The sequence below is a fragment of the Camelina sativa genome, chromosome 6, assembly GCF_030686135.1.
Source record: "Camelina sativa cultivar CO46 ecotype springtype chromosome 6, ASM3068613v1".
Taxonomy (NCBI): Eukaryota; Viridiplantae; Streptophyta; class Magnoliopsida; order Brassicales; family Brassicaceae; genus Camelina; species Camelina sativa.
In genome coordinates this window covers 2824152-2847657 of record NC_141885.1, presented here as the reverse complement: position 1 = coordinate 2847657, position 23506 = coordinate 2824152, and the positions used below count along the sequence as shown (strand labels likewise).

The following is a 23506-nucleotide window of genomic DNA, read 5'->3' as shown; positions in this document are numbered from 1 at the left end:
GGTTGCTCGCCATTGGGTCCAACGACGATCGACGAAAGTCGGGGCCTTCTGTTGGCGTGGTGCGTTCCACACGGAGTATTGTGTTCAGCTTGCAGAGTGTTTTCTCCAGCTCGCGGAGGGTTATGCTCAGAACGCGGAGTATTGTGTTCAGCTCACGGAATGCGTGGTGCCATCGTGTCTTCGTCTCACACGTGTCGAGCTTCAGATTGTGGCCTATGGCGTCTTGAGTGATTGGTTGGTCCTGGAGACATCATTTGCACGGCTTGTCCACTCATCCGGTCCAGGGTTCTTCGATCAGCTTGATCGAGCGCGGCCTGACTGATAGTGACGCCTCTACGTGCGTGTCCAGTAGCGCCTGCGGCTACGCGGTCAGTTGGGGTGACACCGTTAGCAGCACGATCAAGAGGAGTATTGTCGTCATCCACCCCATTTGTCCGAGCGACGCACGTAGCGTCTACGGCTTCGCGGTCGATTGGATTGTCGCCTATGGTTTCGCGGTCGATTGAATATTCACCTACGGCTTCGCGGTCAGTTGGATTGTTGCCTTGGAGCTGGTTCGTCCTCGAGCGGGTGCGGCCCCATATGATTGGCCTGGGAGATACGATGCGAGATGCGGGAGAGCGTGGTGCGGAAGAGTCGACGCCTTCGTTGCTGGAGAGATCGGTATGAGACATGCTGCTGGTTTTCCAAAAACGACTTTGTCTTCAAACTCTATTCGTCAAATGAAAGGATTCCGTCTAGCCCCATGGTGGGCGCCAAATTATTGATGTATGAAATCGACAATATAAATAATACGAATATCAATGGGGATAAATCGGAACTGGTCCTTTTATTAACGTTGAGTTGAAAAGAGTGTTTACAGAAAATGACAATTAAGGACAGTTTATACGAATATAAAAGCTCTTCTCTCTCTAATTGCCCCAAAAGTGGATTCCTTTTTCTGACAATGAAATTTGATATATATAGTGGGCCAGTGACCTAGAGCTTCCTCTGTTCCTCTGTAAAATGACGATTTTGCCCTTGCGGCCAGATGGATCAGATCCAAGACTTCAGGCCCAAAACTCTCTAAGATCTTCTGTTTGGGCTTCTGTAATGTTGGGAGCAAAGCCTATATCCAACATTGGGAATTCATTTTTTCCATTAAAATAAAATTAGCTAATTATAAATACTAATATCTGCCTTTCAATATTAATTATGAGAGTGTACTCCAAGTTTAAATTTTTCTTTTTATTGCTAAATTTTATAAATCATAGAAAGATATAAAATAATAATACTTTTAGAGGACCTGCTTAATTATTGAAATTCAGTGATATTTTGGCATTCTTGTATTTCTCTTTTTTTTTACAAAAATATTAGCTAGTAATAAACACTAATATTTGCCTTTTAGTATTATGTTAAAAAGAGTGTGTGCTCCAAGTTAGTGCTAAATTAATCAATTAGATAAAATACTAAATTTTTTTGAAATTGTCTTTATGAAAATATATTACAAGATCTCTTGTTCATGTATATAATTTCTAACAGAGTTACAGAATATAATGACTTCTGAAAATAGTATTATATCATAAAGTGATTTTTTTTACAAGTGAGATGAATATATTTTTTTTTATATAATATTTTCATCCCCTGGACTATTTTATTATTACATCACCAGATTGTTTTGCCCGTTACTTGAATTTCAACCTTTTCAGTGGCCTCCCCCAACGGCTAGTCAAAATTGAACCAACCAATTTCAACAAATAAATATCCGGTTTAGCTTAATAAACCGGGTTTATAATCATAGAACATGGAGAAAAGGTTGGATCACACTAGGATTCAGGGAAACAAAATGGAGCAATTCACTATCTTGTTCTAAAAGCTTCATCTCTTGTTCATTCAGATTCACCCAAGCTTCAATTCCACCAGCTTCTTTCGTATCAAGAAGCGTCACGATGTTCTTCTGTCTTACGCAAGGTATCCCAACCCAAGCCGGTTTTCCCCAACCGAAATCGGTTTCGTACAAACCGAATCTACAAGCACTAGAGAAGATGTAGAAATCGAAATCTCCACTTGCAATCATATGTCCTGCTTCTCTCTGGTAGCTACAAATGATCTCTGTTGCACTTGGGTTTCCTACAAGCTTCGGTACATGGTTATCTCGAAACCTCTGTTTTTCTTTTCGTAATTCCGAAACCAAAGTTTGAAGCTTTGTCTGGTTTACTCCTTCCTCTGCTTTTGCTGCAAAGTAGCTCACGAGGTTCCCAACTGAGTTCTCTGTGAATGGTGGCGAGACGCGAGAACGTAGACTAGCTGAGTTTGCCAGAATCGATGGTTTCGATGTTCCTGAAACTGTTCTTGTAGCTTTCATTGCAGTTTTCCATATAAGAGCTGAAACAGCTTCGACTCTTGTAGGTTGTTTCACTTCAAAGCTTGAAGCATTCGCTTGCAAAGATTGAATACTCGAAGAATCGAATACGAATCTATTCGAAAGAGTCTGATTCATCATGATCTCTGGCTCAATCACTGGTGCAGGGGAAGTCTCAGAGAAGTTTCCAGGTGGGAAGATCTTAACCGTGTCGAATACAGGAGATCCAACGGTTTTGATCGACCCTCGAGACGAGATTGCAGCCCAAGTCTTCATGAATAAACCGATAGAAGTCGCGTCAGCGAACTTATGTGAGATACAAACTCCTATAGCCATGCTTCCACATTCAAAGAAACTCGCTTGAGCAAGAAGCAGTTTGGTTCTTGTCTCTATGGAATCAACTGATGTTGGAATCAGCCGTTGCAAGTTGTCTGAAGAAGGCTCTTGCAGGAGACTCGAAAGCGGTGAATTGACTTCTGCTTCGAGGAAATCAGCGCCTGAGTCGTTACAATCGATGCTTACGTTGCCTTTGAGCCGTCCAGCAAGAGGGTAGAAATGAGTTAAAGTCTCAGACAACGACTTCTTCAGCTTCTGTAATTGCTCTGTTGGTTTGATTCTGTTGTTGTTACCTGAATAGAAGTAAACCATTGGACCGAAGATCGTTGGACCGAGCTGTTCTAGAAGAGAGAGTTTAAACTTCTTTAAGTGGTTTGGAGTTGGAGAAGATGGTTTGATGATGTCTCGGGAGACTACATCGACTATCATAGAGGAGTTCTGGTGAAACCTCCTGGAGATAAACCGAGCAAGAGTCATCGCAAAGATTTGCTTCTGTTTCTTTGTTAGAACTTAGAAGAAGAATCCTGTTGGACAGAACATTTAACAGAGAAAATCCAAAGATTCTTGCAGGAAAATGCCAATAGATCCTCTATACACTAAAGGACAAAACTTTTGTTCCATATTGAGATCCATTTTAATATTGGAGTGACTTCAGACAATAGAAAATTCATTTTTTCATAACAAGATGTTTGTTTACATGACCGAAGTATACAAGATAAATCAAGAACTGAAAGAGGACAACAACATTTGGCTAAAACCTCACACTGTTTAACTGAATTAAACTAGTCTTGAAGACGAAACCAGAGACTTTGAAGCAAGCAAAAGCAAAGTAAATGTATATACCTTTCAGGTGTAAAGAAAACAAAACAAAACAATAAACCGATTGTTGTATTGCATCGCTGAAAAGTGCAGAAAAAAAACTCTTACTTCGCCATTGATGTGTGTCCTTTTGAAGCAACAATCTCCTCTAACTGTCTCCAGGTTTCTCCATTCTTCTTCTTAGTATCTTCTGCTTTTTGCTGATCTTCTTGGAACTTGCACAAACATTCTTCGAATAAGTCTGGATTTGTATCGGACAAAACCTTGAGAACATTCTCCGTCAAGTTCTTCACAGCCTGATTCCAATGGCTGCTACCGTTTTTCTCCAAAGCAGGAAACACTATCGGTAAAATGATTCTGCTGTTTTGTCTCACCAAATTAGTGACATGATCGTTGTTCCATAAGTATAAAGCCCGTTCCGCTACCTAAACACACAAGCAGTTTATTTTTATGAAACAATTCAAAAGAATCTAACAATCAGGTATGTAGTCTACCTAATAAACTTTTAACTTTACCTGAAAGTGAGAACTGCTTAAGCACTGAGCAATTTGGCGAGAGAGCGGAATCATACACCGTTCAAACTCTGTTAATTGAGTTGCTTCTAATATCTCCTCCAATTCATTCAAGAACATGATTTCTTTAGAGCTATTAGTAACAGGCCAGTACTTCAACATCCCTCTAATAACTGTATCCGCGAGCTTACAATCTTTCTCAACAAACTGTATAACGCAGTAAGAAAGCTGTTGATGGTAATTTGGTAAGCATTTCAGTTTGTGTAGAGGAATCAAGACACGAGTGAGGAAGAGCTTGTGTTCTTCCTTGAGCGGTAAAGCAAATCCATTGATGATGGATCCTAAAACTTCAAGAAACTCGGCGATTCCTGAGTGCTTCCCAGTCTCGAATATAAAATCATACAAGATGTTGTTCATAGTTTTCCTAATGAACGGTCGATGAACCATAAACCTTCCGTAGATCCGGTGAAGTATAGTTTTCAAATACTCTCTCTCCCTCGGATCTTCAGAATCAAACAAATCCAATAGCTTGAGAACGAATGTATGATCGATGTATTTCTTGGATATCTTGGGGTCTGTGTTGGGAGACGCAACGATTCTTAGAAGGAACTCATAAACAATCTGCAAGTGAGGCCAAGAAGGATTCAGAGATCCTTCTTCTTCTTCCAAATCCAATGCTTCTGGAGTTTTGTTCTTCCACTGCCGATGAGGATTACTAAAGAGATTGGCCGAAATCATCTTTGTACCTTCTTGAATAACTGATTCAGTAAACTTGCCATTCCCTGAAGAGATAACATAATCCACAACTTCAAGAAGTGTTTGCCTTTTGATCTCTTTCTCCTTGAGGTTCTGTTGAGGCTCCACGGCGAAATCAAACACTACACAGCAAAGTCTAAGCTTCTTAAGAAACAGTTCTTGCTTCTCAGAGATTGAAACATCTCTCAACCTTGGCAACACATCAAAAGAAACACAATCAGTGTTATCTCCGTTTGATGATGATCTCTGACTCAAAGCTTCATCACCTCCTCCTTGATTGTTGTTGTTATCTGCAGTTTGGGATTCACCATTATCCCAAAACTTAGCAGAAGGTTTCTTTGGAAGCTTCCCAAGTATCTGCTTAAACATCTTCGATCTATTTAGTCAACTTCTTCCTCAGATCGGATTCTTTAGCTCTCCAAAAGCCAAAAAAAAAAAAAAAAAATTAATAGATCTCAGAAACTCAAAATCCGAATTGAAGAAAGATACTGAACTACTCCTAAGATCATCTCACCACGCATAAGAACAACTCTTGTGAACATAATAATAATCTTGAGCTTATTACTAGATCTCAGAGATTATAAATCCTCCATCCAGACAAAGCAAAAAAAGACGAAAAGCAGACAAAACCATGACCCAGAAGCAAATAAAGGTTGTAACTTTATATCATGAATCGTCGTTTCTGGACCCAGAAAAGCAAAGATCTAGACTTGATGAACCATGGAAAGAAAGAAAGAAAAAAAAAAAAAAAGCAAACTTGGGTTTGACCCAAGTAATCTAAACAATCGAACTACAAAGACAGAAGAAGAAGAAGAAGAAAGAGTTTAGCTTTTCATAGCTATTGCTTCGTTGGCACATAAGATTAGAGAGAAGAGAGAGAATGGATAAAGATTAGACTGAGTAGAAGAGAGAGAAAGAGAGGATGGTGACTGAGAGAAGACCCTAAGACCAGAGAAATTTTTTCACAAACCGCACAAACAAGGAAAGGAACAACGTCTAGACAGTGCTTTTTAGTAAGTCATAACTCATAACCAAAATGGCAAAATGTATCAAATCCACAAACCCCAAAATTTGTGGAGTTTCTATGCAACATTAAAGATTCAAATTCTTTAGTTGCGGAGTTCGTAACCAAATCCACAAACCCCAAAATTTGGTTTTTTTTTTTTTTTTTTTTTTGGCAAACCCCAAAATTTGGTCTTTAAAAGCAATTATACAGTACTAGACAATTAACAAAATGTTCCTTTTGTTTTATAAAGTTACGATTTTTTTTTCTGATTTTGAAAGAAACTATACAACTGAAAAATCCAAAATAGAAGACAATTTAATACAACAATACAATCAACAAACTGATTCTTTAGCGTGGCAAGAGGCAACCCCTAAAGCTGCAATTTTTTGCAGGTATCAAAGCAGAAGATGGAATGAATCAGACAAAGGTCTCAACAAAGTGGAACAATGGATCATACAATGTTGCAAAAGAAAAAGAAAAAAATCCATTAACAAGCACGAGGAAGATTTTAGAGGAAACAAGAAATAAAAATAATGGAAATCAAAACGGGAACAAATCTTACATCTTGAGTTTCCTTTTCCTTCAAAGGAAGAGACCAAATATGAAACTTTTCTCTTCTGAAGTATGTATCCGAAGAACATGCCAATTCCAATAGAAGATACAGAAGATTTCTTGTCTACAGCTCTCTAACTTTATGAAGCTTTTTGTACCCCAAGTTCTTCCAAACGTTTCCAAGTGGCTTCCCGTTTTGCTTCGGTTTCGGCTGCTTTTGATTCATCTTCCTTGAACTTAGCAAGGCATTCTTTGAACAACTCAGGGTCCTGGTCATGAAATATCTTTCGCACGTTTAGTGTCAAGCTATGAACAGCTTGGTTCCAATGTTTCTGCGCGTTTCTCTCCAAGGCAAGGAATATAATTGGAAGAATAACTTTACGGTTCTGCATAATCAAATTCTCAATGTGATTGTTGTTCCATAAGAATAAAGCTCTCTCTGCAACCTGCAAATATCAGACAGATGTATGTAATACACTGAAACAAAAACTGAAGCTTTAGTCACTATGCACTAGATCCTGAACCAACTAGACTTCTATGACATGTAAAACCTCTTTTCCGAGGGACATGTGCAGTCATTGTTTAGCCAAAACAGATGCCTTTAAACGCAAAATACTTTTTACCATTTTTGTAACTTCTGACTTAAAACAATAGTCTTAACATTCAATTTTTAGCTCAGAAACTGCTTCGAGTATCACCCAGAAATGAATATAACCGTCCTAATACATTTATACTTTCATTACTGCAAACCCAACAATTCCATTTAATCTATTGATATAACAGTATTATAGGCTATAACGATTTCCAATAAGCTGCTAACAATATACACAGGCCAAAGACTGTTACAGTTAAAGTATGTCAAAACGATATGACCTAGCGAATGTCAAACCAAAGCACTGACAGCAACAGAGCCTTTTGTAGGAAATGTCAAAGTAAATGGGACATTCGTCAATATAGAAACAACTGTATAAGGTTCTATAATTTCAGAAAGATTGGAGAACGATAGGTACCTGAAAATGCAGACTGTTCAAGCATCGAGCTATTTGGCGAAATAGTGGTACCATGCACCGTTGGAATTCTGGTGGCTGAGTTGCTTCGAGTACTTCCTCCAACTCATTCAGAAACATGACTTCTTTAGAACTATTTGTCACAGGCCAGTATTTCAACAATCCTCTTATAACCGTATCAGCAAGTTTGCAATCCTTTTCCACAAACTGTGTGATACAATAAGACAGTTGCTGATGATACATTTGCAAGCATTTCGGTTTGTGGAGAGGTATCAAAACTCGAACAAGAAACACTTTGTGCTCTTCTTTCAAAGGAAGAGCAAATCCGTTGATGATACTTCCCAAGATCTCTAGAAACTCAGCAATCCCATTATGTTTCTCTGTCTCGAAAACAAACCGATAGAAGATGTTGTTTATGGATTTCCTGATGAAAGGTCGGTGTACCATAAATTTACCATAGATACGATGGAGAATGGTTTTCAGACAATCTCTTTCTCTAGGATCCTCGGAATCAAATAAATCCAGTAACCGCAAGACAAAAGATTGGTCTATATATCTCTTAGCCAACTTGGTGTCAGTTTCAGGCGAAGCAACAAACCTCAAGAAAAGCTCATACACAAGCTGCAAGTGAGGCCACGCAAGATCCATGGAAGGTTCTTCCTCCTCAAGGTCTAAGGCATCAATAACTTTATTTTCCCGTGGTTGAGGATTAAGCGTTCTAAATATGTTAGCAGAGACCATTCGAACGACTTCTTGGATACCAACTTCACTAAACTTTCCACTCGGAGCATTCACGTAGTCCACAAGCTCCAGCAATGTCTGCCTCTTAATCTCTTTTTCCTTGATGTTCTTTGTAGGATCCGTGAAATCAAACACTACACGGCACAAATTTAACTTTTTTATGAACAGAGTTTGCTTTTCCGTGTTTGGAACATCTTTAAAACTCGGCAATGCTTCATAAGGAGTGAAAACCCCATTACTGTTGCTGTTGCTGTTGTTGTTGTTGTTGTTTCCACTGCTCTTTAGATTCCCATCTTTAAAACCCGAGTCAGAAGTAGAGGATTTTCCACCAGGTGGAGCATTCTTAGCATGTGACTTCCCCGTACCATTATCACTGGTTTTGGAAGTAGAGGCACCTGAAGCATGAGATGAAGAAGAAGAATGGCCATGGCCACCGTGTTCACGTCCACGATGTTCGTGCTTGGAAGACTTTTTAGTCGGAAGCTTACTTAGAATCTGTTTCCACATAATTCAAAACCCAAAAAAAAGACACAACAAATGTCTTCTTTTCTTTTTCTCAACACCAGAATTCAGATTTCTCTAACCACATCACCAAACTAAACACCTAGATAGAAGAAGAAACCAAATCAATCAAATTCTGGAAAAAAAAAGCCACAAATTTTGGATCAAACCTGACAAAATTAAGAAACAGAATCAAATCAACAAACCTGAGATCGAGATTAAAAATCCCAAAACTTTCCCCTTTTTGTATATTATTCTTCCTTAATCACGCCCTTTTGTATACAATCTAACGAAAAAAAATTCGAACTTTATATGCGATTCGAGTTCTGAAAAACAATCCAAAAGAACAGAACAATCAGAAAATGAAAACAAAGACAAAAGCTTTCACATTCCCGAAAGAACAAATTAGATTGATTTACAGACAAGAGGAGACTACGACGAAGGGCTTCGATATAAAAAGTTTAGCTAAAACAAAATCGCACCAGATGATATAATTAGAGAAAGGTCAACAGGAGAAAATACCCAGATACGATTTTACAACGATGATGATGATAACAACATTCAAAGTTCTTCAAACCTTCGTTTGTTGTTTGTTGACTTGAGAAAATGTTTTTTTTTTCGTTTTTTCGTTTTTTCCCCTTTTCTTTTGGAAGTATGAATTTTTATTTTTTCTATCAAAGGAGATGAATTTTCTGCTTTTTTTTTTTTTTTTTTTCTTATTATTATTCTCGTGATCCAGTTTTATAATTCGATGGTTTGATCCAACGGTTTAGATTTCATCGATCGCACTTTTTAATTTTTTTTAATAATTATTCATAATACTTGTGTTTTTTATTGATTACGAATTTTTGAAGCGGGCACTTACATAGTTACATTACATTTCTATGCACACGTCGTTTTTGTGTAGCTAGACGGCTATGTGCCACTAACCAATGATCTCTTCCTAGTTTAAACATGGATGAGGATGTTTGAAACTAAGAAACAAAGCTACGAGAGTGTCCACTCTTCTTCCCACAGTTCCCTTCTTCTACAATCCCCCCTCTGTTCTTTCCTAGATTCATCATCCACGTTGAAATAACAACGATTAAGCTCTTCTACCTTTGATTCATGTTCCAACAGGTCTTGTTTAATTTGTTGAATCACATCCAAGGACAGATAATGCTGCAATTTATTCTTTAAGGTTTTATGTTTTCTAAAGTAAATCCAAGCGGCTGGGATAAAACATCCAACTGAAGAAGTGTGACTCCTTGTTTAACAACTTAACAAAAGATGAGAACTCGTCCACTGGACTGAAAAAACCAAAGAAGCAAAAATTTAATGATATGAAATAGTTTGCGAAGTCCCAAAATAAAATACTTTCCATTACATAGTGGTAAAGAAAGAAAACCAGAAAACCAAATTGAAATCATCCATTCCAAATCCAATGATTTAGCTGCCGCTGTTTTATCTCTGGCATGGCAGCAGTAACGTGAGCCACTACTGAAGCTGTATCCATCACCTCAACTTGGGGAGGACAGGGCACCGATTCCATCCACCGTGGGAGCACCAACTGTAAAAACCAGCCAGAAACATCAACGCAGCATATCTCATCCATACACTCCTCATATACAGACTGGTTCAAGACACAATCTTGATGATCACCATCTCCGTGGATTACGTTCTTCTGTGTCCGCAAGTTACATGATACCACATGACGAGTATCCCGACCCCATAGATAGACAGTGTCACTATCAAATGGATGCATTGCCATGGGTACATAATCACCAATAAGTAGCGGGAGGCAGATCTCCCACACAAGTTGCCAAGATGAATCAGTATTCAACCTCCAAGCCATGACAAGAGTAGACGAGGATAGATCTAGTGTTCTGATACACATGACAAACCCTTGGGAAGTAGTGAAAGCACCATTGTATTCTACTCTGAAGCCGTGATTGGGATGATCCGGGAGAGGTATAACCCGAAACTGATCGGAGGATTCAGAACAGAAATCATAAGCTACGAGAACTCCAGGCTCAGTAAGATGGTCAAAGTAAATAGTACCGTCAAATGTGAAAGAACCAAATTCGGTGATATCAGAAGGGCAATGAATAGTCTTGGAAGTCCAAATCCCAGTCTCGGAGGAATACAGACACACACACAAAGTACTCGAGTCATAGTTATTACTATTAGTCACCCCCATTTGAGCTAGCATACCCACTTTGAAGAACCCCAAAACGAAGCCATCTTTGTCCACCCGTGTAACCAAACGGAGGAAACCTAGTCGGAGCTGGAGGGATTTTGATCCACTGTTTTAAAACTGGATTGCCCACAAAAAAAAAAAGCAATCACGATGACCATATTCTGAACATGAAATTAAAACCAACCCATGGGAAGAAGCCTCTATCACGCGAAGAGGCGGTGGGATGAAAAAAGATAGAGACTTTGGGAGACCCCATGTCTCGCATCCAAGGAAACCTACGAGTTCTTTTCCTCCGTTTCCCGTCATCGACCACGAGGTTGAGGATTTTTGGTGCAGAGACGCAAAGAGACGGCGGAAATAGACTGATTCGATTGTTGATTTCCATGTTTTACTTACCGATTTCAATCTAGCGATGATCCTCAATGGTAACCTCGCTATAATCTCCGCCCATATCTCCTCTGTCAGATATATATGGTTCGATTTCGTGTTTCCATTTTCGAATTTGCGATTTTTAGGGTTTCAGGTTTCTGGAGAAATGTGAGAAAGACGACGACGACGACTACACTTCACTCACTCTCACTTCCTTTTTTTTCTACTCTCTCCAGACCTAACGGCCCACTTCTCTTTTTCTCAATACCTTATGGGCCTCACAAGGCCCAATATGAAAACCTTATGCTCACATGATAAATAATTCGTGTACTATTTTGTTCTATGACTATTGTATTTCTTAAACACTTGTATTCCTGATTCTACATATAAAACTAGTGAGTTGTGGACCCAAAATAATCGTTTCTGTTGTGTTCTTCGATCAATTATTTTTATTTCCATTCTAGAAAATGTCACAAAGAAGAGAAGAATCTTGGAAGTTCATCTTTGTACTATGTTCCAAGTTTATCTTCTTCTACGAAACATTCCTTTGCTAAAAAGGCGACATATATGTATGTATCAAACTTTACGTGTTGCTGTTGTTGTTGTTGTTGTTGTTGTTGTTGTCGTCGTCAAGATTAATTAACAAATATACTACTATTTGGCGGACATTTCTTTTTCTTAATCTATATATAACACGGTTTTAGCCCAAATAAAATAAAATAAAAGTCTCAACTTTAACAAACAAAAATGACTCAAACTCATGGCAATACGTAGTAATTAATAAATATAAAAAATAACAACCATTGATTTTGTTACATTGTGACTACCATACTCTATCTCATTATTCTTTTTTTTTTTTGAATAATGATTTTTCTGTATATAAAGTAAAACCTAAAATCTGATATTCAGTCTAATTCATTAATACCATATCCAACAGATACAAAAAAAAAAAAAAAAAAAACAGAGAATCAGTTTAAAATAAACAAAATAAATTGTAACTAATACAAAATCAACAAATTAAAAATACTACTAAAACTAACCATCTTACTAATAATGGAAATGAGATTTTCACAATAATTGAAGAGTGTTTTTTCCTAATTAATAGTATCAAACATATTCATGCTCAAACAATTATCTTCATAAAAAAAATTAAAATTTCAAGATAATGTTACACTTGTGAAAATAAAATCAAAATTCAGAAAATCCAATTTTTGGCTCTCACTGGTAACATGTGTTACTATTGACTTATGTTGAGTTATGGTCTCAACTCAAATTTTATTCAAAAATGTTACCAATCACTAACAAAACTAAATTTTTTGAAGTTGAGTTTGAATAATCATGTGTTATGGTTGATGTACAAGTTTGATGTATATCTTTTGTAAAATTGTTAACTCAAAAGATTATTCAACATCATGGAAATTGTCATGTGTTAGAGTTGAGTTATCAGTTTTTTAAATTATTCAATCGATTATTTTTTTAAAAAAATATTTGTTATTTGTTTCTATTTTTATGCTAAGCACCCGTAAACAACTTTGGTCAAAGATTTTTCTAAAATTTTCTAGTGTTCATCAGACTCTTTCAAACGAAAAAAGTTGTTCCTATTATTATTCGTCGTTGAAATGTACACGGAAATTTTAAGTTGTATATATAGATGCCTAAAGCTTATTGTCAAATAAGCACACTTTGAAGAAACAGTACGTAGTATGGTTTTCTTTCTTCTACTCTTTTTATCCATCGAGTTTATATATATGTTTAAAAATATTAGTGCATATTACTAATATATTTTATTTGTTTTTGATGAAGATGTCTAATGAAGGTGGTGCAGCTGGTGCAGCTGGTGGCGAGGATATTGGTGGGAGTGGAAGTATCCGCCGTAAGGTAATGAATATATCACATACGCAGTTTAAAAACGTTGGATGTTTAGTATTTAATCTTTTAATGTGTATTATAGAAACAAATTGTATGGAATGATGAGTATATCAGAATATTCTTGGAGCTTCTTGATGTTGAATTGGCTAGAATTAGATACAAGCAGAAGCTACCGAAAGAAATCGGCCGAGTGCGGATTTGTGAAAAGTTTTTGGAACAAACTAAGATAAATCTTCTGTGGGATTCTTTCAAAAGCAAATACGATGCTTTGAGAAATAAGTGGAATGCTTATAAGAGGCTGAGAAATTTCACTGGAATACACTATGATCAGAACACGGGTTTGATTTACATGGATCCGGACTGGTGGGTTGACCGTGAAAAGGTATTTTCTTTTTTATTTTATTTTTTCTGTAGTTTAAATTAGTTAATTTATATATTAATAGTAACTTAAGGTTATGTATTATTTTTTGTAAATCCAGAAATAAGCTTGTTTGTAATACATATTTTATTTTGCTAGCTATCATATTAATATTCTTAAAAATATTGTGCAGGAGATACCATATGCCAAAATTATCCGTGAAGAAGGAATTCCCCATATGGAGCTTATGAGACGCATATTTGGTTGTCAAGGCAGTAAACCAGAAGCTATGTACCCAACTCATAAGCAAGATGCAAACAATACTGAGGTAGATGAGAGGCAATCAGTGGACAAGTTCGTTCCGATAGCCGTAGATGATGATGGAGATGATTCAAACCGTACTCCTACAAAGGATGCACATCTACAGTCTCAAACCATCACAAACGAATCTCCTCCACTGTCGCCAATTGGTCCAGCGAAGCGGTCAGCTAAAAAACAATCACGTGTTACTCCATACCCAAGTAATCGAGGGAAAGATGTACTACGGAGTGGAGAAAAGAACATGCCACGAAGAAGAACGGCATTTGAAACAGAGATGGGTGGACAATTCAAAGAAATGATGGAATTTCGTCGTGCTCAAGTAGAAGAGGCAAGAGAACGTAGAGAAAAGAATGAAGCTACACCATACAAAGAGGCATATGGAGTCTTGCAATCAATTCAAGGTTTGACAAGGTGGACAGATTTTTGGTGGGCGTGTATCAAAGTACTAAAGGAGGATCTCTTTGCCCGAGAAATGATGGTCTCTAGTGAAAATGATCATGATAAGATCATATTCTTGGAGGGTTATACGGGATATGATCGTAACGGAGATTTCATTGGAAATCGTCTCAATAATTTGCAAAGTTGCCAAAGAGGTCCTCCAAGTGTCAACCTGGATTTGAACATCCGTAACACAAACATGGAGACTCACGAAGAATTCAATGCTCCATCTCATACAGAGCTCATGTCATTATTCAAAGAGATAGGGTATGAAGGTGGAACCAAGAAAACGGGTTGTGATGGAGAATAAAGTCAGACGAAGACTTTTAATCTAGAAGATTAAAAATCTTTTAATAATATTCCTTTTCCTTTTTCTAATGCATTTTAGGTTAAGGTTTTTTTTTTGTTTTTTTGTTTTGGTTCAATGCTAAGAAATTAGTTCTATTTTGCTTAATGTTACATGGTTTATGATTAATAAAATAATTAAGTTCTAATCCTAGTTTTTTTTTATTCTCATCTATTTATAGGTCATACGATTAAACGAGCTGTATTCTCGGGGTTTAGAAAATCTTACAGAAGACGAGTTGCTAGAGTTGTACAATCTAGAAGATGATGAGTATATGGATACGATAATGCAGCCTTTGATGGAGTATTACAATCGTTATTTTTCTAAACAACCAATGGCGGAAGAACGAGGATTAGGATGGCAAAACCTTGAAAGGCAGATTCGTAACAAGCCGGTAAATTGTATGAACATGTTAAGGATGCATCCGGAAGCATTCAAGAACCTGTGCACAACGCTGGAGCAACGTTACAACTTACGGAGTACCGATAATATCAGTATTGATGAGATGGTGGCAATATTTTTGGTTACATGCGGTCAAAATGCATCTCAACGCTTTGTTGGAATGACTTTTGGTCGTTCCCAAGAGACTGCTTATCGAAAGTTCCATGAGGTACTGGACGCTGTAGAGAGACTTGCATGTGAGTATTTAAAAACTCCAACAACAACATCACTCCAGCACTATCCTCGTAAGTTACAAGAAGATTCAAGATATTGGCCTTTCTTTAGTGGATTTGTTGGAGCACTTGATGGAACGCATGTCAAAGTAATGGTTGGAGGTAGTGATGCAGTTGGGTATTTTGATAGAAATGGACAGAAAAGTCTAAACATAATGGCCATATGCGATTTAAACATGATCTTCAAGTATGCATGGCTAGGCGCAGCTGGATCCACACATGATTCATTGGTGTTGCAGTATGCAATAGATGGAGATCCTTTATTCCCGAGACCTCCTATAGGTAAGTATTATCTCGTCGATTCTGGATATGCGAACAAGCGGGGATTTCTAGCTCCATATAGAGGAAGCAGCAGAGAAAACATCAGATATCATCTTTCAGAATTTGATGCAGGTGCTCCGAGGAACAAAAAAGAATTATATAATAGGTGGCATGCATCACTTCGTTCTGTGATAGAACGAACATTCGGAGTTTGGAAAAAAAAATGGACGATTCTTGACAATTTGCCTCGTTATGATGTCAAGACTCAGAACAGAATTGTGCATGCTACTATGGTTCTTCACAATTTTATCAGGCTTCATAGAATTCCAGATGCTGATTTTGAAGACGAAAATGTCACTGCTCGAGATAGTCGTGGACGACGATTTGCAGAAGGCGAACTTAATCGACTTGAGGAAGAAGAGGGAACAAATGATGGCCAATATATGAATAACGTACGAGATGAGATAGCAAATATGCTATGGAATGTACGTCGTCATTAGTTTCTCTCTTTTTATTTTCTATGTCTCAAATATTTTTCATTTTTTTTTATATAGGATCATTTTATTTATCTATTTTGAATTATTCTATTTCAAAAATGTTATTGTTCTTAATAATTTTTTAATTTTTATTTCTAATAGATACTGCACATGATACATCAAAAATGTTACCAGTCAGTCGTTTAAAGAAAATGTTTAATTCATTTTTTACTGCAAATTCACTACATCAAACTGCCGTTTATACCATATAATTTTTACTGCAACTCGATTTTGATAATTCGTGTTACCAGTCAGAGCCTTTGTCTTTGCAAAAATAAACACGTGTCTATAATCTCAAGACACTTTGACGATTTCACCGTTACCCTAATCTTATCTCGTTCGTTCCCTTCTTTTCAATTATTTTTTAATTTATTTTGCCTCCCAAGTTTTTTTTTTTTATTTCTCTCTCCCTCGTAAAATCTCTCTCGACCTCCAAAAGAAAGAAAAAGTTGAGATTTTCTCGCACAATTTTTTCTCAACCTTTTCCATCATTTTCTCTCTTGACTCGGTCGACGAATATCACCACACCAACCCGTTCTCCCTCTCTCTCTCTCTCTCTCTATCTCTCTTTCAATCCCAAACTGATCGACGAATTGTTTGATTCCTCCGATTCGTTTTTAAGTGTTAAAAGATTTTCCCCCAATAAAAAAGGAGATCTTGTTTTTTTTTTCTTATTTTCTCGGGCGAGGGTTCGGTTTGGTTTTTTGATCGTGTGTGAGCGAAAAAAACAAAAAAGGGGTTTCAATTGATTCTCTCTAATTGGTTTTCTTTTTACAAAAAAATCGTATCTTGTTAATGTTTAGGATTAGGTTTCGAAAACCCTAGTTTTTTTTTTTTTTGATCGAGTTTCATAACAGAAAAAAAAAGGAAAAAAAATTCAATTCATTCTTTTGTTACCTTCAAAATTTAGTTGTTAATACGTCTCAGTTTCGTTTTCTTTTTTTTTTAGGGTTCCCCAAGGAAGCTCTGAAAATTTCTGGTGCCTAGTATTTTTTTAATTGCCATCTGAAATCAAAAGAGTTTCCTTTTTTTTTTTTCTCTATAGATCGATCTTCTTCTTCTTCTTCTTCTTCTACAAATTCGTCTTTTAATCACCCAAAAAAAATATAAAAGAAGTAACTTTTCGTTTTTTTTTTCTTCTTCTGGATCGGATCTATCTTCTTAGGGGGGGGGGGGGGGGGGGTTTGAGTTTCTTCAGGGATTTTGTACATAAAAGAGGGATTTTTTTTTTTTTTTTTTTTTTGGTTAGGTTTTAAAAAAAGTGTATATAGAGATTTATAGAAATGGCTTTGAATTTTTCACATAGACCCTTTTCTTCCCATTTATCTGAGGAACCAATGAAGATAGCCAATGGGAATTGGTGTTCCAGTTTCGATAAAGGTGATTGCTTTGATTTTGGAAGAGGTGATTCTTCTTCTTCTTCTGTTGACATACTTGATGTTTTGCCATCTGATCCCTTTGGTATGGATATCAACAACACTTTCACCGCCATTACTGGTTGGCTTGAGGATTTGGATTATAATAACCAGTATGGGAGAAGGAGAGATGACATTTGGATTGGTGATGGAAACCATCAGCAGCTCTTTGCTGGATTGAGTTTCATTTGGAACAATGCTATGCAGTTTCAGAGTAGTAGTGGGTACAGTTATGGATCGGAGTCTTTGCACGGTTTTGGTGAGGCCTTTGATGGGTCTCTGTTCTCCGCATGTAAATTCCCCGAGACTAGTGTGGACAACAATGTGTTTGGAGGTGCATTTGATGGTGATGGGTCTTGTCATGGCGCCTTTATATCTGCGAGTAGTGTGGATGAGGTATTGAGCGTTGAGGGTTCGAGGAGTAGTGAAGTTGTAGGAAGCAGTGATCGATGCACTAATGGAGACGACGAGAATGCGAGCGTTCATCCAGCGTTTGGTTTTTGTCTTTATCACTTGGGAGTGAAGGATCTTCTTTCAGTCAGTATGGTTTGCAAGTCTCTGCGTACAACTGTGTGTGATGATTCGTTACTGTGGAAACATATCCACATTTGTCAACCGTTAAATGAGAAGATCACTGAAGAGTCTCTGCTGCATTTAACTGAGAGGGCTCAGGGTACTATGCAGTGTTTGAGGCTTGTAGATTGCTGTAGAATTACTGATGATTGTCTTAAGCGGGTGTTGGAGCGCAACCCGCAAGTAGTCAAGGTGAGCTTCTTTTCTTCATTTACTCCAAAAGTTTTTTTTGGCAGTAGAAGTGCTTGGTGGTTGATTTAATATGTGGAATCTTATTTTAACCCAGTGATGTTTTGTGGTTGGCAGCTTGGTGTGCCTGGATGCACAAGGATCACTATTGATGGTATTTTGAGCATCTTAAGGGATCTGAATTCTGTGGGAAAGCTTCAACTGAAGCATTTAGAAATCGGTGGCCTCTTTGGAGTTACCAAAGATCACTATGATGAATTGTTTGAATTGTTGAACATTGACAATAATGTCGAACAGAAGATTCAGAAGCCGCGTTTTTACCATAGAGGAGACTCATGTGTGTCCTGTGATGATGACCGGGCGCTAGATATTGAGATGTGCCCAAAGTGTCAGAATTCTAGGCTTGTGTATGATTGTCCAGCAGAAGATTGTAAAGGGAAAAGGGAAGGTTCTGAGGAATGTCGTGCTTGTTCTCTTTGCATACAGAGGTGTTATCATTGTGGTCGGTGCATCAATGACAGCGAATATGAAGAAACGTTTTGTCTAGAGTTTTTGTGTGCTGTTTGTTCGAAGCCGGCCCCTAAGGTAACTCTCTAGGTATATAATTCCATCTGAGCCTTTCTTATATCTATGATTGAATGGCTCAGTCTCCACGGGTAGGCTGTAGTTTATGGGAGGTGTATCTGCTCATGGGTGTCGATGCCATGTGTGTATTAGTATTATTTATTTGGTTATGACCAAAGAAAAAGACAAAAAACAAAAAAAAAAAGAGTCAAGAAAGAAAAGCAATTAGTTTGGTTGGGGGAAGACTACTGATGGTACTGTTGAAGCCTTCTGAGAAACAGAAGATGTGGTCTACTGTTGATGAGTGTGGCTTGTTTAGTTTGAGGAAGTTATGAATAATGAATTATGCAAAAGGAAAACGCAAGAAAGAGGCTGAGTAATATGTTTCAACAGCAGGCAATGGGACTTGTCAGCTGTTTTGGTGGTCTGAGTTTTGAAGACTACATAATAAGAAGAGTTTAGGCATTGATGGTACACGGTGCTGAAGCTATCAGAGCTGGATTTAGGTTAAGAAGCAGATGATCATTTGGGTTTGAAGATGAAAAACATTGGTTGTCTGCTTTCTTGACCGAGATCATAAACTCCATGTCAATCAAGTAAATTTACTTCTCTATGATCTCTTTATTCCCTTAATAATTTCTGTAGATGGTATATGCTTACTGAATCCAGGACTGGCTATTTCAGGTATTGCCACTATGGTGAAATCTTTGCTTAGTGGGGATGTTCTTCAACTATCTTTGAATTTTTTTTTTTTTTTAAGAATAAAAAACATGTTCCCTTTCATCTTTATTTGGCGATTGGATACATTGTTGTTGTTGTTGTCATAAAAGGTTTGCTTTGGATTTAGAGATGTATTTGACATCTCGAAAGGGGGTTGTAACTTTGGATTGGTCTTTGATCCATGTGTCTGTTATATTCAACTCAATAAACAAACCGTGAGATTCTACACCATCCCCTTGACTCTTAAGTGTTTCTGGTTGAGTAAGCGTTTATGGTTGAGAAACTAAGTGTTAATATCTTTGTGACATTTTTATTTTCTTCATCCTCGGAGAAAACATGTTTGTTTCAGATAACAATCCTTCACGGGATATAAACATGATATCGATGTTAGAGCAAACTTGAGGACATTTGTAGAGAACGAAACAAGAAAGTGGCATTGTATAGGAGTCCTACTATGCCATCATCTTCAAACAGAGAAAGAGGAGTGATAGGAGAAAATATGGTTTCAAATACAAAAGTTATTTCAATTTCGTACAAACTTAAGGAAAAAGTGACATGCAGCAGCTAAGTGTATTTCGTAAAATAAAGATAAGCCACACGATACTTGAAAACAACATAAAGGTCTGATAATATCACAGACAATGGAGAGTAGATGAAAATGATTGTGGATAGATTCACCTGAAAACCAAAAACAAAGTTGGAAACAATGTGTGACACAGATGGTATGAGACTGTCCGCAGTGACTTTCACACTAGACCAACGTGGAAAGCAAACCCAGCAATTGAAGCTGCTGCTCATTTTCCTTATTACTGGTCAAATATTGTAAACTGGACATCGGGAATGTGTTGAACTTTGTAGTACCCACCTGGTACCAGTTTCTTCATCCAATCCCTCTTTGTTCCTTTTATACCAAACTCCTTCAAGGAAGCTATGTACTTGATCCCATCTGGAAGCTCCGTTAACTTTTTTGCATTCAGATATAGTCAATGTACAAAGACTAGGCATCGAACCTTCTTCTACTATCCACTCTTCCAGGTAGTTTTCTTTACCTATTCTTAAAGCACATAATTGAGGAAACCCTCCTTTTGAGGACACCATTCTCCTCCCAAAGTGCACCCGGCTCTCAATTTTAGATTGAGAAAGCTAAGCTTAGTCATACAGAGCAAGTCCTTCACATTGCAGTGCTTGGTTGAGAATAACTGTAACATCTCCAGGTTCACTAGACCACTCAATTCCAACTTTGTTTTCTCATGCATTGAAGCAGGTAGGAGAAGGTCCCTCAACTCTAGCATCTCTTTCAAGAAATTTGGCACATGAACTGGTTTACTGAGAAGAACAAATAAGTTTAGATGGAGTAGAAGCTTCAAATTTCGTATAGAAGACGGTAGATGAGATACCCTAGCCTGGTATAAACTCAAGAATCTCAAGTGAATGAGCTCTCCAACACTGGAAGGTAACTTCCCTACTTCAAACTTTACTCTAGAAAGATCTAACACCCTGAGTAACTGTAAACTTCCCAAGTATGGAGATGAACATATTGAAATGTTTTCCTCGACTCCAAAGAGCAAAATAGATCTAACCTTTTTGAGTGTTTTTATGTCTCAGCATACCAAGGGCATTATCACCATGTGTGGCGAGTCTACGAGATCTACTAATAGAATGAGCACTGACGGTAAATGTAGTGACTTTGGCAACTTGTACAAAGTTCTCTTCTTTGGATTTAGATAAACATACTTCTCTCATCATGTCATGCATTTGGATATATTCTATTCTCATACTCAAATATTTGCTACCTTAGCCTGTCTTGCAGAGACAGATAACAAACTCCATCGATGATCTGTTGTATTCCAAAACTCTGCATTGGCATAACCACCTCAGAGATCCTCTTAGTTTATGCCTTCGATACCTGAAGCAAATTCACGGCGATCCACCAAGAAGCAAGCAAGTCTTCTCAGATGCTTCTTGATCCCTATAATGTCTTTTCCTCAAGATCCGTTGAGAAGAAAGGATTCGATTCTGTCCTCAGCATCGTAAACAATGTCTTTGACATCTTCCAAGAAGTTTCTAACTCTTTTACTTTCATGGTTCTTGGCCTCTGCATCTTCCAATAACGACTGTAACTTTCCCAGCTCAAGTCTTAGTTCAGAAACTTGCTCATCAAGTCCCTGCAATCGTTGAGACTCTCTACTCAGAAGCTCCCAAAGCTTCTGAACTCCAAACGACACAACTGCGTCAGCCATAACTACTCTTCTACTCCCCCCAAACGTATGACAAAATAGCAACACCAAAAAAATAAAGATTACTCAGACATAAATTCATCTTATATAATATGAGATGGTTTTTTCTAACTTTTACTAGCATTGCACTATTTGGAATTCTCTCTTGGTGACATATGTCCTCATTTATTTTCACTTAGTTTTTTCGACAAAAAATTATTTTAATTCATAAGTTTTACAAAATTGAATCAATGTCTAGAAAGCCATAATTTATAAAAGAAAGAGCTAGAATGCCAGCGTTTTATTTTAATTTATTTTATAATTTATTTTATATCAAAAAGTACAAAAAAGACCAAAAACAACTTACTTTATTCATTTAATCTAATGACTATAAACACGTCTTTTTCACCCAACTGAAACAAAATCAGATCTAGAACAAAGAAGAAGATGACGAAATCGAGAGATATGAACGTGAAATCAAACGAATGAGTGAAGAAAGGTGATGAGATCCTAGTCGCTGATGGATCTGTTTTGGCTTCAGATCCGGTGAAAGACGGCTTGTTAGATTTTGCGACGGATCTGTTAATAGAAGACGAGGAAGCGATGAAGAGGAGTAGTGAAGGTTGATGCCGGAGGAAGCAGTGTAGTGGAAGGTTGACAACGGAGGAGTAGTGGAAGGTTGACAGCGAAGAATCAACGATAACAACAGTGAATGAATCAAGAAGAAACGAATTAGTGAGTCTGGCGGCGCTAGGGTTTAGAATTGCAAAAGTTGCGTCTGCAAAATTTGTACTATTTTGTACCAGTTGTCCTATTATATCTTGGTTGTACCTGTTTTCCTATTTATATCTTGGTTGTACCAGTTGTCCTATTATATCTTGGTTGTACCAGTTGTCCTATTTATCACTCGCTTGTACCAAGTTGTCCTATTATATCTCAGTTGTACCATTGATCCTATTATATCAAAGTTGTACCATTTGTACTAATTGTCGTGTTATATATCATTTGTACCAGTTGTTCTATTACCATTTAGTTGTACTAGTTGAACTATTCATTAAAGGTATTTCCGGGAAATCGCATTTTTAATGGCATACAGATTAGAAAATGGCACGCCAGATTAATTTCTTTCACTTTATGGCATTCTATCCTCGCGCTCTACAAAATTAAGTTAACATTAATTCCAAAAAAACTAATTTTTATACATTTGCATGTATTTTTAAATCTAATTTCATATCTAAGCTTTTTTACCAAAAATATTGTTCATTTATTATCGCATAATTGATATAAAAAAATTATACACAATTTTTCTATATTGTATTTGATTTTTCTTTCATTATATAAAATTGTAAAAGTAACTGACTATTTTATCATAACATTTACTAATACATAATTGATACATCTACTTAACATTTTAAAAAATTGTAATTTTTTAGAAACATTAATTATTACACATTAAAAAATCATAGAATCTTTACTTTCATTAATTGAGTAGACAATTCAATTAGTCAGCTCCACTAAAATCCTTTTAATTTAAGAAATTAAGAACATATTAATTATGAAATAATATCATGCACTAAACTCTTAGCAACTTAATCTCATTTTTAATAAATAGTAAATTTTCTTTTCATTACAATACACACATCTCCATGTAAATGTAGAAATTTTTCGAGATAGTTAGTCGATTGAATGAATTAATTGTATAATTAAGCTTATATAAGACTAGATTAGACCCGCTTATTAACGCGGATATAAAAAAATATATGAAATTTTAATTTGTATTCAAAATATTACTTTTATTTCATTTGATTTTTTTTAAACGAGGTTTAGTTCACACACTCCATCTTGCAATACAATTTCTTTATATATTATAACATGATAATATAATTAGATTTTAATTCTATGCACTC

At 36.8% G+C, this 23506-nt stretch overlaps 5 protein-coding genes and 2 pseudogenes across 9 annotated transcripts; 2 read left to right on the top strand and 5 right to left on the bottom strand.

Moving 5' to 3' along the window:
- Nucleotides 1-1536: 1536 nt before the first annotated feature.
- On the bottom strand, nt 1537-3229 carry LOC104783523 (stemmadenine O-acetyltransferase-like). Its single transcript, XM_010508668.3, has one exon. It carries the CDS (start codon nt 3152-3154, stop codon nt 1775-1777), a length of 1380 nt encoding a protein of 459 aa, XP_010506970.2. The 5' UTR covers nt 3155-3229; the 3' UTR covers nt 1537-1774.
- A 98-nt stretch (nt 3230-3327) lies between these two features.
- Nucleotides 3328-5998, bottom strand: LOC104790227 (serine/threonine protein phosphatase 2A 55 kDa regulatory subunit B' delta isoform). Of its 2 annotated transcripts, none has more exons than XM_087455766.1 (3): nt 5279-5998; nt 4012-5180; nt 3328-3921 (listed from the first exon to the last, which is right to left on the bottom strand). In XM_087455766.1, exons 2-3 carry the CDS (start codon nt 5131-5133, stop codon nt 3601-3603), a joined length of 1443 nt encoding a protein of 480 aa, XP_087311892.1. In that variant the 5' UTR covers nt 5134-5180; nt 5279-5998; the 3' UTR covers nt 3328-3600. The 2 variants fall into 2 exon arrangements, with proteins under 2 accessions (XP_087311892.1, XP_087311893.1); XM_087455767.1 differs by having other exon boundaries at nt 4012-5172; nt 5279-5981.
- Nucleotides 5999-6183: 185 nt separating this feature from the next.
- Nucleotides 6184-9291, bottom strand: LOC104790224 (serine/threonine protein phosphatase 2A 59 kDa regulatory subunit B' eta isoform). Of its 4 annotated transcripts, none has more exons than XM_087455762.1 (4): nt 9094-9291; nt 8778-8897; nt 7333-8674; nt 6184-6768 (listed from the first exon to the last, which is right to left on the bottom strand). In XM_087455762.1, the coding sequence occupies exons 3-4, from the start codon at nt 8575-8577 to the stop codon at nt 6463-6465; spliced, it is 1551 nt and encodes a 516-aa protein (XP_087311888.1). In that variant the 5' UTR covers nt 8578-8674; nt 8778-8897; nt 9094-9291; the 3' UTR covers nt 6184-6462. The 4 variants fall into 4 exon arrangements, with proteins under 4 accessions (XP_087311888.1, XP_087311891.1, XP_087311889.1 ...); XM_087455765.1 differs by having other exon boundaries at nt 8778-8857; nt 9094-9227; XM_087455763.1 differs by having other exon boundaries at nt 9054-9219.
- A 575-nt stretch (nt 9292-9866) lies between these two features.
- Nucleotides 9867-11290, bottom strand: LOC104790223 (F-box protein At3g26010 pseudogene; annotated as a pseudogene).
- A 1637-nt stretch (nt 11291-12927) lies between these two features.
- Nucleotides 12928-14415, top strand: LOC104793895 (uncharacterized). The gene is made up of 2 exons (XM_019246503.2): nt 12928-13370; nt 13540-14415. Exons 1-2 carry the CDS (start codon nt 13338-13340, stop codon nt 14413-14415), a joined length of 909 nt encoding a protein of 302 aa, XP_019102048.2. The 5' UTR covers nt 12928-13337.
- Nucleotides 14416-16263: 1848 nt separating this feature from the next.
- Nucleotides 16264-19614, top strand: LOC104790222 (F-box protein SKIP14-like). Its single transcript, XM_010515927.2, has 3 exons — nt 16264-18102; nt 18217-19259; nt 19348-19614. Exons 1-2 carry the CDS (start codon nt 17206-17208, stop codon nt 18694-18696), a joined length of 1377 nt encoding a protein of 458 aa, XP_010514229.2. The 5' UTR covers nt 16264-17205; the 3' UTR covers nt 18697-19259; nt 19348-19614.
- An 824-nt stretch (nt 19615-20438) lies between these two features.
- On the bottom strand, nt 20439-21261 carry LOC147942178 (disease resistance RPP8-like protein 3 pseudogene; annotated as a pseudogene).
- Between the last annotated feature and the right edge of the window lie 2245 nt (nt 21262-23506).